Genomic DNA, 17,190 nt, shown 5'->3' with positions numbered 1-17,190 from the left:
CTCTCTCTTTCCCCCCTCCCTCACCTCTTTCCCCCCTCCCTCTCTCTCTTTCCCCCCTCCCTCTCTCTCTTTCCCCCCTCCCTCTCTCTCTTTCCCCCCTCCCTCTCTCTCTTTCCCCCCTCCCTCTCTCTCTTTCCCCCCTCCCTCTCTCTCTTTCCCCCTCCCTCTCTCTCTTTCCCCCCTCCCTCTCTCTCTTTCCCCCCTCCCCTCTCTCTCTTTCCCCCCTCCCCTCTCTCTCTTTCCCCCCTCCCCTCTCTCTCTTTCCCCCCTCCCCCTCTCTCTCTTTCCCCCTCCCCCTCTCTCTCTTTCCCCCTCCCCCTCTCTCTCTTTCCCCCTCCCCCTCTCTCTCTTTCCCCCTCCCCCTCTCTCTTTCCCCCTCCCCCTCTCTCTCTTTCCCCCTCCCCCTCTCTCTCTTTCCCCCTCCCCCTCTCTCTCTTTCCCCTCCCCCTCTCTCTCTTTCCCCCTCCCCCTCTCTCTCTTTCCCCCTCCCCCTCTCTCTCTTTCACCCCTCCCCCTCTCTCTCTTTCCCCCTCCCCCTCTCTCTCTTCCCCCTCCCCCTCTCTTTCCCCCCTCCCCCTCTTTCCCCCCTCCCTCTTTCCCCCCTCCCTCTCTTTCCCCCCTCCCTCTCTTTCCCCCCTCCCTCTCTTTCCCCCCTCCCTCTCTTTCCCCCCTCCCTCTCTTTCCCCCCTCCCTCTCTTCCCCCCTCCCTCTCTTTCCCCCCTCCCTCTCTTCTCCCCCCTCTCCCCTCTCTCGCTCTCTCTCCCTCTCCCCCCCCTCACCCTGGTGCTGTTAGTGAATGGTACTGGGGCAAGGTTTGATTGACACATGTTGTGGATCTGCACACTGATTCAGGTTTATGATGAGATCTGGTTTCCGGTTCTGGTCATTCTTTTGTGTTACTACTTTTGGGCGATTTTCGAATCAGGGCAACTTGCAGATCATGTTCACTGAGCTTAACTGTATTGAAATATGCCTTTTTGTGTTTTATATTTTGTGTTATCGCTCGTTTTTTGTTGCCATTTGCATGAGGGGGTTTGATGTTTTTCTTTGAACTGGTTGGTTCCAAGGTTCTTTGTTTCATGACTGTCTGTGGGAAGATGAATTTCAGGGTTGTGTACAGGTAGTCCCCGAGTTAAGAATGTCCGACTTACAGACAACTTGTACTTATGAACCGAGGAAGGAGAATACCATCCACCATTTTAAGTTGTTGCCGTTGACACTGTGTTGAGTATTTAACTTTGTATTTGACTTAAATTTTTCTCAGTAAGATTCACCCTGACCCCCCCCCCCCCGCCCCCGTTCCGGTTGGCTGGTGGCGCAATGAGATCAGCGCCAGGCTGGAAAACGGAGGTTTCCAAGTTCGATCCAGTGACTCCCGCTGGGTTGATGTCAAGCTCGCAATTCGACCTCGTTAAAAAAAACACTGCCACCTCCAGTTTAAATTCACACACAGAATAATGTGGAGGGTCAAATACCCAAACCAAGCACAGCCCCCCTTGTCCCATTTAACCTGTCTTAGTGTGGTGGACTTTGGGACCCAGGGAATTCAGTGCAGTGGTCTTTAGGACCCAGCGGACCTTGGGAGCTGGCGCAGCTCGGGACCCGCCGCCCACAGTGTTTCTGTTCCATTGACAGGAAGCGATCGCAATTGAAAATAAAGTGGAAATAATAAAGCATTTGGAAAAAGGTGAAATGCCATCAGTCATTGGAAGAGCATTAGGCTACAGTTGGTCAACGATCAGAACAATTTTAAAGGATAACAGATAAAGTGAGAATAATGGAGCATGTGAAAGGCCCTGCCCCAATGAAAGATACAATTATTACTAAGCAACGCAGTGGTTTAGATATTGGAATACATACGTTTCTTAAGTGTTTTATATGCATAGAAAGGTAAAATATATACTAAGACCAACGTTTGACTAACTGACACTAAGTAATACTGGATGTGCTTGTTCCGACTTGCATACAAATCCGACTTAAAGACGGACTCAGGAATGGAACTCGTACGTAACCCCAGGGACTGTCTGTACTGCATACATACTTTGATAATAAATGTATTTTGAATTTCGAATCGTAGAATTCCATAGGAGGCCGCAGTGCACCCTAACAGAAGGTGTGGTCCTGTTCCCAAAGCTTGCATTAGGTTGCATTTTTATAGTAGAGGAAGCCACACACTAATAGGCCAGAGTGGGAGTGGGGTGGGGAATTCAGGAAGTGACAGGAAGCTCAGTGTCATCTCTGTGGATTGAATATAGCTGATCAACAGATCTATCCACTAATCTGTATTTGGTTTCTCCAATGTAGGGAAATCTATGTTGTGAATGCCAAATGGCATACATTGTTTCTTCACTGGGAAAGGCTATTTGAGCATCTGGATGGTGGGAAGGGAAGAGGTGAAAGGAGAAATTCTGCATTACCCGTGGTTGTAAGGGAATTTGGATGGGATAGAGGAGTGGACCAGGGAGTCACACAGAGAGTAGTCTGTAAGCGGAGGGGGCAAAGGTGTCTCGTGGTGGAATCTCATTGTTAGTGCTGCAGTTTGTGGAGAATGATCTGTGGAATATGGAGACTATTGGGGTTGAAGGCAAGGACCAGGAGAACTGTATCCTGCTCCTGTCCTGAAAGACAACGGAGGTGTAAAAAATTGACGGTAGGCAGTCTGGGGGCTCATTAACAAAGGTGGAAGGAATACCACATTTCAGTAAGATGGAAGATATTTCAGAGGTACGTAAAGTTAGAGGTATAGAAAGTCTCATAATTAGAGCAAATATGCGGAGCTGTGGAGAGAGGATTTCCTGTGGAACTGAGGTCAGTGACTGGGTGACTATGACCTGATGTGGTCATTATGGAAGTTGAGGTTTGAGAAGCTGTCTGAGAGCTGATGTCTGGCCTCTGAGATGGAGGTCAGTTCACCATCTTTGTCACCAGGTTTGATGAGGGACATCTTTCCTCAGATTGGGAAGGAGACAAATAGAGTGCGAGAAGTTTTGAAGGGCTAAGGAAGGAGTGGAAAAGTCAAGTCTTTCTAGGTCATACCAGCAGTTAGCAATGAACAGCAATCACAAAACCATGAGGGATGAATGGCCCCAAAACAGTAGAAAATGCGTATTAACATAAAGAGAACTGTGTCTCTGTGATCCACTCACTCATCATCAACAACTCTACCAACACACACAGAGTGCTGGTGGAACACAGCAGGCCAGGCAGCATCTATAAGGAGCACTGTCGACATTTCAGGCCGAGACCTTTCGTCAGGACTAACTGAAAGGAAAGATAGTAAGATAGAAAGTAGTGGGGGGAGGGGGAAATGTGAAATGATAGGAGAAGACCGGAGGGGGTGGGATGGAGCTAAGAGCTGGAAAGGTGATTGGCGAAAGTGATACAGAGCTGGAGAAGGGAAAGGATCATGGGACGGGAGGCCTCGGGAGAAAGAAAGGGGCAGGGGGGAGCACCAGAGGGAGATGGAGAACAGGCAGAGTGATGGGCAGAGAGAGAGAGAAGAAAAACGAACTACTAAATATTGTCAGGGATGGGGTAAGAAGGGGAGGAGGGACATTAATGGAAGTTAGAGAAGTCAATGTTCATGCCATCAGGTTGGAGGCTACCCAGCCGGTATATAAGGTGTTGTTCCTCCAACCTGAGTGTGGCTTCATCTTGACAGTAGAGGAGGCCATGGATAGACATGGAAAACCCGTTGTTGTTTGAATTTCCAGCATCTGCAGATTTCCTCGTGTTTAATCAACAACTCTACAGTTAGCACTGTTTCAACATTCAGATTCCTGGGCATTATTATTTCACCGTTCCTCTTGTGGGAGAACCACATCTCCTTCATTAACAAAAAAAGGTTCAGCAGAGGATATACTTTTTGCAGCAGTTGGTAAGATTTCATCTTCTCCAAAACATACTGGTGCAATTCTACCCTGCCATCAAAGAGCATCCTCACATCAGACATTACTGTCTGGTTTGGTGCAGTTTCCCCTTGCAATATTCAACAACAAAAGCAAACTGTCAGGTCAACTGAAAAAGTTATTGGCTGCGGTCTACCATCACTGCAGGACATATGTGTCCAGGGCAAAGAATCGGGCAGGAAAATAACCATTGCGGATTCTACCTACCCTGCAGACCACCCTGCAGACCACCTTTTCCAAAAGCTCTGGTCTTGAAAATGCTGTAGGGCTATGAAAACGAAAGCTTCACACCATCTTAAAGGTTTCTACTCCAGGCAGTTAATCTGATCGACCATTGTAGTCACCCCCCCCCACCCTCCTCTTTCTATTACCCCTTTCACTGCACTGTAAATTCTATAAACCACTTTTTATAATGTTACATACACAAAATACTGGAGGAACTCAGTAGGTCAGGCAACGTCTACAGAAATGAATAAACAGTCAACCTTTCAGGTGAAGACCTTTCTTCGGGACTTTATAGTGTTAGCATTGTAAATACATTACGCATATTTTATTCTGTATCCATACTTTGATCTGTAACTTTAATTTTTAAAATAGTTCTTCATTTTAATAGTTGTTGAACGTTGCTGTTTTTTGCTGCACATCGTGCCCCAGAAACACATCACAGCAAATTCCTAATACATACAAATGTATGTGGCCAGTAACATTGATCCTTGATTGAGCGAGTAATTGGCCAGTGGGAGGTGTCCAGGTGGATCATACAACTGAAGATGGGTGAAAGTGCCCGCAGTTTAGGTTGAAAGTTTCTGCCCAAAGAAATGTGTGAAGGCAGAGGTGGCAGGAGAAGATGTCAGAGTCATGCTGAGCTCAGAGTTATTCTGATGGGAGTAGGGATATGAAGCTGAGGCCTCTGCTGAGAACTGATCATTCTTGATCCAAGAGTGGTGGGGGGGGGGGGGGTGTTGAGGGAGTAGGACTAGGAGGAGAGATGGGGTCAGGAAAGTGAAGGGGGTGGTGAGAGATTCAGAGGGATGTTGGAATGCAGGAGTTTTTGGAGTTTGCAATCTTCTGATGTTTGAAGATAGTTTAAAAAAAAGGCATGTATTACATCGCTGAATGTGGTAAAGAATAAAGAGGAGCTGCAGATCATGAAAGCTTTTGAGTTAAACAGTACAGCTTGTCAAACAATTTGGGAAGCTGTAAGGATTAATGGGTCAATAGCTTAAACCCAAAACTGTATCATTAGAAAAGTAACACACACAAAATCCGGGGGAACTCAGCAGGCCAGGCAGCATCGATAGATTTTCTCGTTTGTCATTAGAAAAGTAATCCCTTCTAATTTAAATGTACAAATACAGACAAGCAGAATAAATGTGTAGAGAAAATAACATTGTTATAATTGCTGTTGTTAAAATATTAATGTAACTAAACATGCACAACAATAATTTAAAAATAAATCAAAAACACTTCCTTTCTCATGTATGTTCAGTAGATGGTTTTTCCTAATTATTAAAAAGTTATCTCTTATAGCGGAGGGCAGAGATACGTCTCTACCAAAAGCGCTCTTTCCCTCTGCTAACCTGCAGGTCAAACTCGGGCAAGGCGTAGCGCCTACCTAACCCCCACCCAGCCCTCGGGTCGTAGGAAGTCATGTAAGCAGGCGGTGCTAATCACAAGACCTGGCTATGCGACCACTGACTCCAGGCAATCTCTGAAGAGTTTTGATAATGGCTGGGGTCTCCCGTGTTGTAAAAACACTACCTCAAATTCAGAAAGATGGAAAACTTTCAAAATAGGGTAATTCTCTCCCAATGCAAATGTGATGCAAGGAGTGAGCTTGTAATTATAAAGTGTATTGTACATTTTTGGGTTGTCCAGAAATGCATTAATGCTGGTGAAGTACAGGGGAAGAAGAGCGACTTTATGCTCACAAACAGCAAAGTGAATGTTTTTTTATTGCTTAATGATGAATAACAGGGGCTCAGCAGCTTTGAGTCGAACAATGGTGATATTTGGTGGTGTCCCTTCTTTGTGCTAAGTGACACAGAGAAACTAATGATTTGTTTTTGCACAAGGGGACTCTGCATATGTTTTGATAGTGTAAGATCCCACTTTTCTGTCTCCTGCCCAAGCCCCTTTTCATTTGAATTTTGTTCTTGCTTAGGTTGTGGATTACATCCAGAAGCTATTTGCTGAGCGTGGAAGTCCAAACACAATGAAAGTTTACATGAGTCAAGGTGCCAAAGCTTGGCTGTCTGACTACAACCACCCCCACTATACAGCCGGCAGGAATGCAATGAAAACAGGTTGGTGAAAGGGAACTCACCATGTTGTTAGATCAACCTCTGAAAAGCTCCTAAACACACAAGATTCTGTGGGTGCTGGACATCTTGAGCAACACACAGAATCTGAATCAATATTACTGGCATATGTCAGGAAATCTATAGTTTTGCAGCAACAGTACAACATGACAATTAAAACTATAGATTACGATAAGAAGTATATATTAAAAACAAATTAAGTAGTGCAAGAAAAGAGGGGAAAAATACTGAGGAATTTCATGGGTTCAGTATCCATTCAGAAATCTGATGGTGGCAGGGAAGAAGTTGTTTCTGAATTGTTGAGTGTGTGTCTTCAGGCTCCTTTACCTCATCAATGGCAGCAATGAGAAGAGAGCATGTCTCAGTGCAGAGGGAGATACAGAGACCCAAGTTTTGGAACTTTTTAATTAGATCTGAGGGTATAATCAATAACCAGCAGCTTCAGGTAGGTATTTCTATTGTCCAGGTAATCCAAGGCTGAGAGGAGAGCCATTGAGATTTCACCCACTGTGGACGTATTGTGGTGTTAGCCTGTGATTGCAGCAGTGAGACATTGAAGCTGTCCTTAAACACTGCTTTCGGTGTTCTGCCAGGTACACCATTGGAGCCTGATGCCTTTCGCGGGTTCACTCTCTTGAAAGATGTTCTGACATCAGGCTCTAAGACACAGAGATCACAGGGTCATCAGATGCTGCTGGGGTTCACACAGGGCTAGTTTTATTCTCCCTTTCAAAATGTGCATAAAAGGCATTGAGCTCATCAGGGAGTGAAGCATCACAGTCATTCACAATGTTGGGTTTTGCTTTGTAGGAAGTAATGGCCTTCAAACCCTGCCAGAGTTGAGATGCATCCGATTCCATCTCTAACTTAAGTATGAATTGTTCCTCGCATTTATAATAGACTTCCATTGGTCGTACTTAGACTTGTATCGTTCTGGAGATAAGGTCCTCCTTTGGTCGGGGTTAACCGTGGATGTTGTGTGCCAGTTGTCTACATGATGCACAAGCCAGGGCAATACAATATGGAGAGCAAGCTGTTGCCCACGCAGAAGGCTTCCCCCTCCATGCAGCTGATGAATCCGAAGGAACGGCAGAGACCAGAACAGTTTGGTACCAGCAGCATCGCAGGAGTTGCCAGTCATCATTGAACTCAACGCAGGACTGCCTTAGGGACTCCAGCTCTGGATTTGTCCTCAGGGTGTACTCGCAAAGCCTTTCTCATTAGTGGATGTAGCCGCAAGGCAGCAGAGGTCTGAGCCCAGAGTTTTCCTTCTCCTAGGTTTGCTGCCAACTTTATCTGAAGGGCACCATCTGCCTGAAGTAACTGGTTTTAAGGTGCCAGTAACCCACCTTTGCCCCCTCTGTTGTCAGCTGAACTGGGTCTGCCAGTCGTCGTAGCTAACCTGCATGTAAAGGCCAGGAGTTGGACTTGGTTGTTAGAGGCTATTTGAGGTGCCCACCACTGGGAGCATTTAAATAAATAGTAGAAGTTTATCTCCCACCACCTCCCCCCTTAAGGAACCAAGTTCTGGATCACCAGTTTTGGATACCACAGGTCTAGCCCTCAGCAGATCACAAATCTCCTGGTTTATCTGCGGCTTTTAGCACATGTTCATCACACAGGTCGTGATGAAGTGAGTGACAACTGTGGCGTATTCATTCGGACTTGAAGATGAATCCCTGAATATTGTCCAGTCCACCCACTCAAAGCAGTCCTGAAGTGCTTCTCCACCTCCCTTGACCATGCCTTCTCGGTCCTCACCACTGGTGCTGTGGTCTTTAGTCTCTGCCTGTATGCTGGGAATAGAGGTATGGCCAGGTGATCGGATTTTCCGAAACGTGGGCATGGGATGACCCGGTAAGCGTTCCTGTTGGTGATGGAACATGTCAAGTGTGTCTGTAGGCCATCCGACTTGATGAATTCCTCCAGCATTTGGTGTGTGTTGCATAAGAAGCTCCTACTTGCAAAGGCTCACATCCTGCAATGAGCTGTACAGACTTTCCTGCTGTTAATGTCGCTTGGGAAGGACAAGGGGTTTAGCAATTAGGACAGCTGCTGTCTGAATGGTGTCATCAGTTTGCAATATTAATGCATTTTAATGAATATTTTCATGAATAATCATTATTATCAGAGTCAGGTTTGTAATTACTGACATATGTTGTGAAATTTGTTGTCTTGTGGCTGCAGTACAGTGCATAAGATGTAATATAATAAAATATAATAAAAATGCATAAAAAATTAGGTTGTGCAAAATGACATCAGAAATAGTGAGGTAGTTAGTGTTCATGGGATTGTTCGCTGTCCGTTCAGAAATCCAACAGCGGAGGGGAGAAGCTGTTCCGAAAATGTTGCATGTGTGTCCTCAGATCTCTTACCGCCTCTCTGATGGGAGTAATAACAGCATTTGCTTCTGCTATCCTTTGAGAAAGAGTTCCAAAGATTCCTCGTTGCCCCTTGAGCAAAAAATAAATTAGTTCATCTTTGTCTTAAGTAAATGACCCCATAGTTCTAGATTCTCCCGCAAATGGAAATATAATCACCACACCCCGCCTACAGCAAGATTTTGGACCCAGTCAAGCTCTTTACAATAGGAATGACATTTTGCATGTTCTGTATTGGGTCACTGTGTTAACAGACGTCCTGGTAAGAAAACTAATTAAAATCTGAAATGGGATCAGATTCAGATCCATCTATTTATCACAGGCACATTGAAGCATACAGTGAAATGCATTGTTTGCATGAACAGCCAACGTGAACTCAGAGCGGCCCGTGAGGTGCCATGCATTCTGGTGCCAACAGCTTGCCTGTCATGCTAACAGAACAACACAAAAACAACATCAACAAAGCAGTTCAGTATCAGAGAACGTACCCAGCATACAACTCGAAACTTTTACTCTTTGTAGATGTCCACCAAACAGAAAAGACCCAAAGAATCAATGACAGGAGCAACTTAACCCCAGAGCCCCCTTGACCACCTCCTATGCCAGCGGCAAAAGCATCAACTCTGCCCTTGCCCCTGCTTGCACTATCAAAAACACTGACCCCCCCCCCTTCCCCCACCATGCAAGCAAGAGCAAAGCCCACAAAGAGAACTACTCCTGCAACAACAAGAACGGGAGACCAGCAGCTCGCTGTTTTGATGTTACAATCATCCATGTCGCTTCTCCGAGACGCCTTCTTACAGCAGTGCACACTGCCTGCTGTCTCGATGTTTCAGTCTCCCAGCGACATCGGGGTAGAACCAGGTCGTCTGTGGACTGTACCCCAAAGGTGCACATCTTCCTGGAGATATCGAAATGCCAGCTGCGTGGCAAGTTGGGGAACGAGAACCGTAGTTTGAGCTGCGGCTGTAGATCACCGACTCCAGCAGGAACCCCGAAAAGGGGGAGATGAGAAAAGAAGAATAAGCTGACTTGTGAATGTACTGGAAGAAGTTGCCTAGATCTGCGAAAACCTCTGGCACCATCTTTTCTAGCTCTTTCCAGCTGTGCCACCTAAATTTCAAGTCCAGATCTTGGGTGAATGTTCAGTAAGTGATGCTGTGTTATCAAACAAACAACTGGAAATATGCAGGCAAGGGTATAAGAAAGTGGCAAAGCTCTATCTAATGAAGCAAAGGAATGTTGTACATAGATTGTGGAAACTTTGGTTATTTCTAAAATATGGGAATAAAGAGATTCTAAAAACAGACCAGCCAAAGCTGATCTTCAGTTGAGGTTGCACATATTGTCATCATATTGCTAAAAAGTGTTCTCATATCAAAGTGGAAGATTAGAATATTATGTTATGGATTTGAATTTGAGTTGCGGTATCTTAAATGTACAATATGCAAAACTTTTTTTCTCATAGTGTTTGAGGTTGAACCAGATATGACCAGAGAAGGCGGAAGCATTCCAGTTACCTTGACGTTCCAAGAAGCTACTGGAAAAAATGTTATGCTACTGCCAATTGGAGCGGCAGATGATGGCGCTCACTCCCAGAATGAAAAGATTAACCGGTAGGCGAACGTACTAAAGCTAAGAATTGCTTTTGTAACTATCTTAAACAGACCTGTATGTTTTTAATTTTGTTGTGTAAATTGATTTTTAATAGTGAGGATGAATTGGGTTAAGAGAAAGCCGCTGGTTTATATATACTTATTTGGAAGGGTTTGTTGGATCCTGATATTTTTGCGATCCAAAGATTCTTCAGAAGTCAAGAATTAGGCATAAATTTTGTTGCTTATGATCATCTAATTAAATGTTACAAGAACAAAGAATGAACAAGAGAGAGGTGAAAGAACTACTATAAAATAGCCAGATTCAGGTGGCCTGACACCAGCTACTGAAAACTTATAAGTTTCTAGAAAAATGCAAGAAGCAAATCTATTGTAATTACTGGAAAATTCACTGAACAATTACATGTATTTAAGATTCAGTTTCCAACTCTAAATATTAGCTCAAAACCTATTTATTTACTTTGATTTTAGTTGACATCTTTTTGTCATTTATTTTTATTTTTTATTTTATTCATATTTGCACTTTATTTCATTGTAAAGCACTTTAAACTATATTGTCTGTATGAAGTGTTCTATAGATAAGACATAGCTGATTAAATAAAGATGCAAGCAAGTGTGGGAAAGATAAACTACAAGAAAGATAATAATTCTACAGCTCAATCCAACAGATTGCTGACAAAAATTGAATGGAGTTTAAGAAGTTGTGAGGACCATCAACACTAGCACAGATCATTGGGGTCAAATGCTTTTTCTCGTGCTATAACTTTATTATGACTTTGATATATTCCCATCTCTAGCTTTAAAGCACATAGCACAGCCAGACTAGAGAGCATGTCTTACGAAGGTAGGTTGGGCGAGCTAGGGCTTTTCTCTTTGGAACGAAGGAGATGAGAGGTGACTTAAGGTATACAAGATGATAAGAACCTTAGATAAGTGGATAGCCAGAGACTTTTTCTCCCAGGGTGAAATGGCTAATAAAATGGGGTGTAATTTTAAGGTGATTGGAGGAAAGTATAGGGGGTTGTTAGAGCTATTTCCTTTACACAGAGAGTGCTGGGTTCATGGAATACCCTGCTAGACATGGTACTGGTAGAAGCAGATACATTAGGGTGTTGAAGAATCTCTTAGATAGGCACATGAATGATTAAAATAAAATGGAGGGTTATGCAGGAGGGAAGGGTTAGATTGATCTAGAGTAGCTTAAAAGGCCGGTACAACATTGTGGGCAAAAGAGTCTACTGTGCTGTAATGTTCTATGTTCTATTTTCATTGGGGGAACAGCAGTTTCAATCTGTTACCCATATGCTATTACTTAATGATTCGAGAGTTTTGCCGATTATTACACCCGACACAGTAATAGGGAAAATACTCTTTAATATGATCAACAAAATGAGTATTTTTCCTAAAAAGAAGAGGGCTGTAAATAGTCTCCTTAAAAGCCAATTCTTATACATTGATTTACATCAAAGATAAATTGAGTTTATTGATGTCATTTGGGTGCTCTTTTGGGAACTAATGGGATCATAATTAGAAAGATCCAAGTGGTGTTTGCACTTTGGGCCCGGGAGTTGGATGTGGATGGATGGTGACTGGAGAAAGAAGGTTAAAATCAGAGCAAGATGAGCAACTCTCAAACTGCTGGAGGAACTCAGCAAGTCAGGCAGCATCTGTGGAGAGGAATGATCAGTCAGAACAGAAATGAGGATAGGATTTAAAATGGTTGGTTACTGGGAAATTCATCTTATTGCTGATGGAGCAGAGGTGCGAGACAAAGTGGTCCCCAAATTTCTCTCGGGTCTCACCAATGTAAAGAAGGCCATATCGGGATTACTGGATACAGTAGATGACCCCAGTGGATTCGTAGGCAAAGTGTTGCCTTACCTGGAAGGACTGTTTGGGGCTCTGAATGGAGATGAGGGAGGGGATAAGTAGGACAGGTATAGTATATCTATCGCTTACAAGGATACATGCCTGGAGGGAGATTAGTGGGGAGGGATAAATAGACACGGGAATCACAGTGGAAGCAGAGATGGAAGTAAAGATGTGTTTGGAGATCAGATCTCGCTGAAGCTAGTGAAAGTTGCGAAGAAAGATTTGTGGATTTGGAGGTACATGAGATAATTTCCCAGTGGCCAAATATTTAAATTCCTATCCCCATTGCCATTGCTACATGTTGGTCTATGGCTTCCTCTTCTGCCATGATAAGGGCCTCTCTCAGGGTGGAGGAGCAAAACCTTGTATTCAGTCTAAGTAGCCTCCAAGCTGATGGCATAAACATCAATTTCACCTTCCGGAGTTTTCTTTCCTCCCCCTTCCCTCTTCTCTTATTCCTCACTCTGGCCTCTTACCTCTTATCACCTGCCTATCACCTCCCTCCTCCTCTCTGTCTCTCTCCCATGGTCTACTCTCCACTGCTATCAGATTTCTCCAGCCCATTTCCTTTTCCACCTATCACCACCCAGCTTCTTTCTTCATTCCCCTCCCTTATCCACCTGGCTTCACCTTCTCCTTCCCCTTCCCCCACCTTTTTATTCTGACATCTTCACTCCTTGCTTTCCAGTGCAGATGAAGGGTCTCTGCCTGAAATGTTGATTGTTTATTACTCTCCATAGATGATATGACCTACTGAGCTCCTCCAGTATTTTCTGTGTCGCTCTAGATTTCCTGCATCTGCAGAATCTCATGTGCTTATGAGATTGAAATAAGGGCTTGCTGTGCTCCCTCCTTCCAGCAGAGGGCTGCAAAACCATTGTTCAACACTGGTACTTTAAAGAGGAATAGAAAAAACCCTCAAACTATTGCATGGAAGTGTATCAGAAATAAGTGCTCAGAATGCAGCTGTTGTTTATTTGAACATTGTGCAACCAAAGAAAACTTTGCATTTTTATTTCAACATCTTCAATGTCAATGTAAAGCAAACCTCAGAAAAGTTGGCTGAAGAGTGTTGAAAACAATTGAGCGTGCAGTAAAGGGGTACATTTCAAGGACACAATGGAGGAGTACTGCGAGAGAAGTTCAGTAGCAGAATTAATGTTTGAGGCATGGGCAACCTGAGTCCAGATTTGGGTGGAATATAAAGGGGAAAGCATAGGTAATAAAGTTACAAATGAGAAAATCTGCAGCTGCTGGAAATCGGAGTAACACACACAAAATGCTGGAGGAACTCAGCAAGCCTGAAAGCATCCAGGAAAAGAGTACAGTCGACGTTCCGGGCCAAAACATCGACTGGACTCTTCCCAGGTGATAAAATTAGACAGTTCAGGGAATGTTTGAGTTGGAGAGCAGGGAATAACAGGACTGCAACCACAAAGGAAACTTGCAACTTTTTAAATTTATTATTATTCTTCCAACAGAACCAACTATATTCAGGGAATCAAGATGCTGGGTGCTTATTTCCATGAGATTTCCTGTTTGAAGTGAGGACAGTTCTGGATTTATGAACTGCTGAAGTGCTTTCCACAGCACTGCATCCAATAAGATTCCTTCAATCATAAGCTCTGCAGAGCCAGATCAAGAAACAGTGATTTGTTATTGAAGAAGCTAGTTTATGTAATTAATTTGTAAAAAAGATAACAGCTTTGGTTTTGATTGTAATGTAAATTTTGAATATACATTTTCATGTTTACTGCCTGGGAAGTTGATGAAAGTAAATTCTGCAATATCTTCCACCAAATAGGATAAGTGCTTGAATTGTGAAAATTCCACGGACTTTAGAGGGGAAGTTGACTAATTGGGTAAGATTAGCTGAACACCTCCTCCTCACACTTTTGTTCTGTTATTCAATAAACATATACCTGAATTTAATAAATGTGAATTAAAATCAGAAATTTTCTACCTCGCATTAGGGAAAATGAATAAGATGACCTTTCAGTGTCATCATCATCATCATGACTCATGTCGTGAGACGTGGGCGATCATGGTCTCATAAGCAGGATTGTTCTTGGCAAACTTTCTCCAGAAGTGGTTTGCCATTGCCGCCTTTTATGCAGTGCTTTCGCAAGATGGGTGACCACAGCCATTATCAATACTCCCCAGAGGTTGTCTGCCTGGTGTCAGTGGTCACAGAACTGGACTTGTGAGATACAGCAGGTGTTACACTTTTGTTCTATTATTCAATAAACATATACGTACCTGAAGGGTAACCTGCAGGCTGGCAGAGGGAAGAGGCACCGTACATCTCCACCCCTTCCCTCAAAGCTGACCTGTGGCAAAGGCAGTTTATCACTTCATTCTGGACGGTGCCAATATTTTACTTCCTGCGGAAATAGCCGAGAGAAAGGTTTTAATTAAAATAATCGCCGTGTGGCTAACTACAGATAGCACTAAATGACAGCTTGCAAGTATGTCCACATCTGAGTAATAACTGTGTATGTTTAATTGAAGTAGGCTGCACCTGAGGAAATCAAATACAGACTAACATGTATGTGATCTTAAAAATCTGGCCTACAGCTTCTTAATGAAATGAAAATAGAGAATGTTTTTCTTTACTGGTATTGCCTTACATAGAATGCAAAGGTTGTCAAGTTTCATCTGGATCTTAAGTTTTACAAAAAAGATGAGAGATTAGCATTATTTGTCATGAGTGTTGTAGCATGAACAAACTCGCCAGACAGATGTAGCTGGTAGATAAGTAGTTTTTTATTCCACAAAGTAAGAAACAGCAGACGACATTCAGCCAATTTCACAGGAAGGGGCCTGCTTGACTCAACATTTCTTGACATTTTATATGCTAAAGACAAAAGGACAATTCTATATTTACAATATGTCTACAACTTTCACCCCTCCATTTTCGCACCCATTCTCCAGACTAGCAAAATGAATGTTAATCCACATTCTCTGGTTTTTCCATTACCTATTGTCCAGAGCTGCATTTTAAATTTAGTCTACAGTCCATATTCAGGTCTAAATATTGGTGGCTGAGTTAATATTTTGCTATACACCCTAAATCCAGCATAAGTTCTTACAGTCCCTACTTTTGGCCCTCCTGGACAGAAAAATTTGTACCAGGAAAGGCCATTCTTAAGGAGGATTTACTCAAATAAGGCAGCAGAAATGCCCTGCTTTGGAACATTCCCAATTACTCTATCTGCATCTACATCTACCCTATCATCCCTAATGGCTACCTGCAAGATGTTAAGCAGAGAGCTTGCTCCAGAAGTTAGACCAGCAGTCTTTAAAATGCAGCTTTGTCATTTGTGTTCCTGTTCACTCTTTTCCTGCTGGCTGATTGCAATCTAATCATATTCTTTATCTTCACCCCTTTGGTCTCTGATGAACTCTCCAGTGGCTACCAATGGTTGCTGTCTTTCCAGGGACACCAGCAACATCAATGTATGAGGCTCACAGACCCTCTCATTGATGGACAGCAACGGTTGCCATGGTCTCCATTTGAATGACAGCAAAGACCTCACCCTGGTGGCACCCCCTTTTGACTATCCATTTGATTGCTGGCCCAGCCATTGAAAGGGCACCTGGCTCATCTGTATTCACTTTCTAATCAGGCTGTGGTGAATGTCTTCAGATGCCGTGTGCAATTTCTTCTTTCTCAGTCTTCCATGCTGTCAAAGTTGTGAATTTGATGTCTCTGCTGTAATTCTGAACCCTTCCCATCTATTTTCCCCAATATCTTTTTCTATTCCCAACAGTACAAGTAATCTTTTAAGCTTTTAGCAACCAGCCTTCATTCCAGAATAGGACTGTTTAATATGCTGCTCCTGGCTTGCTGTTGTGCACTCGGTGTGCTCTGCCTTCACGCTACCTGTGGATCTGCTTCCAACAGCTGTGGTTGGGTCTGATGCAGCCGACTGGTGTTGGCCTGCAATGATACCATTGCTGGGTACGCTCGATCTCCTGCTCTGTCTGGTGGCAACATGAAGCTCAGCCACACCTTCCTTTTGTGCTCTACTCTCCCCTTTCTGGTGAGCCTTGACTTTAATTACTGCTACACCCTCAGGCAGCCACACTACATCTGACAGCTCCTGACTGTTTGGCCACTGCCCTTGGGATCATCTGTCATGATGCTGGAACATTGCCCTGTCCCTCCTCCCAGCTTGGAGCTGTCTCTGTGGGCCACGTTGGCTGTCCCTCTCTCGACTCTCAAGCCAGTTAGAATAGCAAGAAGAGTTTAAAAGAAGACAGCTTTATAGAGCGGGCGCCAGAGTAGGAGGGCTTTGGTTCAACGGGGCTTCCACAATGACGGGTCGAGGCGAGGTAGATTGCCTGCGTGGAATACAGACGGGAAGAATGCTCAGTGTCAGATGTGGGAAGTCCTGGAGACTCCCAGACTTCCGGGCGGCCTCATCTGCACCAGGTGCATCGAGCTGCAGCTCCTTAGGGACCACGTTGGGGAACAGGAGATGCAACTCGATGACCTTCATCTGGTCAGGGAAAGTGAGGAGGTGACTCCTGTTTGAGTACTGTTGGGAGGGACGACTACCTGGAGGAAGCAACAGTGGTTGCGCCTCTGGCAGAAAATCTAGCCCTGTGGCTCAGAAGGCTTGGGAAATCAAGAGGATGGCAGTGGTGATAGGGGATTCTATAGTTAGGGGTTAAGACAGACAATTCTGTGGACGCAGGAGAGAAACGCGGATGGTAGTTTGCCTCCCAGGTGCCAGGGTTCAGGATGTTTCTGATCACGTCTACAATATCCTGAAGTGGGAAGGTGAACAGCCAGAGGTCATGGTACTAACAACATAGGTAGGAAAAGTGAGGAGGTCCTGAAAACAGACTTAAGGGAGTTAGGATGGAAGTTGAGAAGCAGGACCTCGAAGGTAGTAAATTTCAGATTATTGCCTGTGCCACATGACAGTGAGTATAGGAATAGAGTGAGGTGGAGGATAAATGTGTGGCTGAGGGATTGGAGCAGGGGGCAGTGATTCAGATTTCTGGATCATTGGAACCTCGTTTGGGGCAGGTGTGAACTGTACAAAAAAGATGGGTTGCACTTAACTCCCGGGGGACCAAT

The 17,190-nt window shown here is 44.1% G+C and overlaps 1 protein-coding gene across 1 annotated transcript in view; it reads left to right on the top strand.

The window, feature by feature from the left end:
• Positions 1-14,034, top strand: part of cndp2 (carnosine dipeptidase 2) — a 45,678-nt gene extending 31,644 nt beyond the window's left edge. The window contains 3 exon segments of the mRNA XM_059971355.1: positions 6,073-6,214; positions 10,079-10,226; positions 13,580-14,034. Of these exon segments, the coding sequence (XP_059827338.1) occupies positions 6,073-6,214; positions 10,079-10,226; positions 13,580-13,646 (357 nt within the window). The 3' untranslated portion in view covers positions 13,647-14,034.
• Positions 14,035-17,190: the final 3,156 nt, after the last annotated feature.

This window comes from Hypanus sabinus, chromosome 1 (assembly GCF_030144855.1).
Source record: "Hypanus sabinus isolate sHypSab1 chromosome 1, sHypSab1.hap1, whole genome shotgun sequence".
Classification (NCBI taxonomy): domain Eukaryota; kingdom Metazoa; phylum Chordata; class Chondrichthyes; order Myliobatiformes; family Dasyatidae; genus Hypanus; species Hypanus sabinus.
Note: the sequence above shows the minus strand (reverse complement) of the source record. Positions and strands in the feature narration are given on the sequence as shown.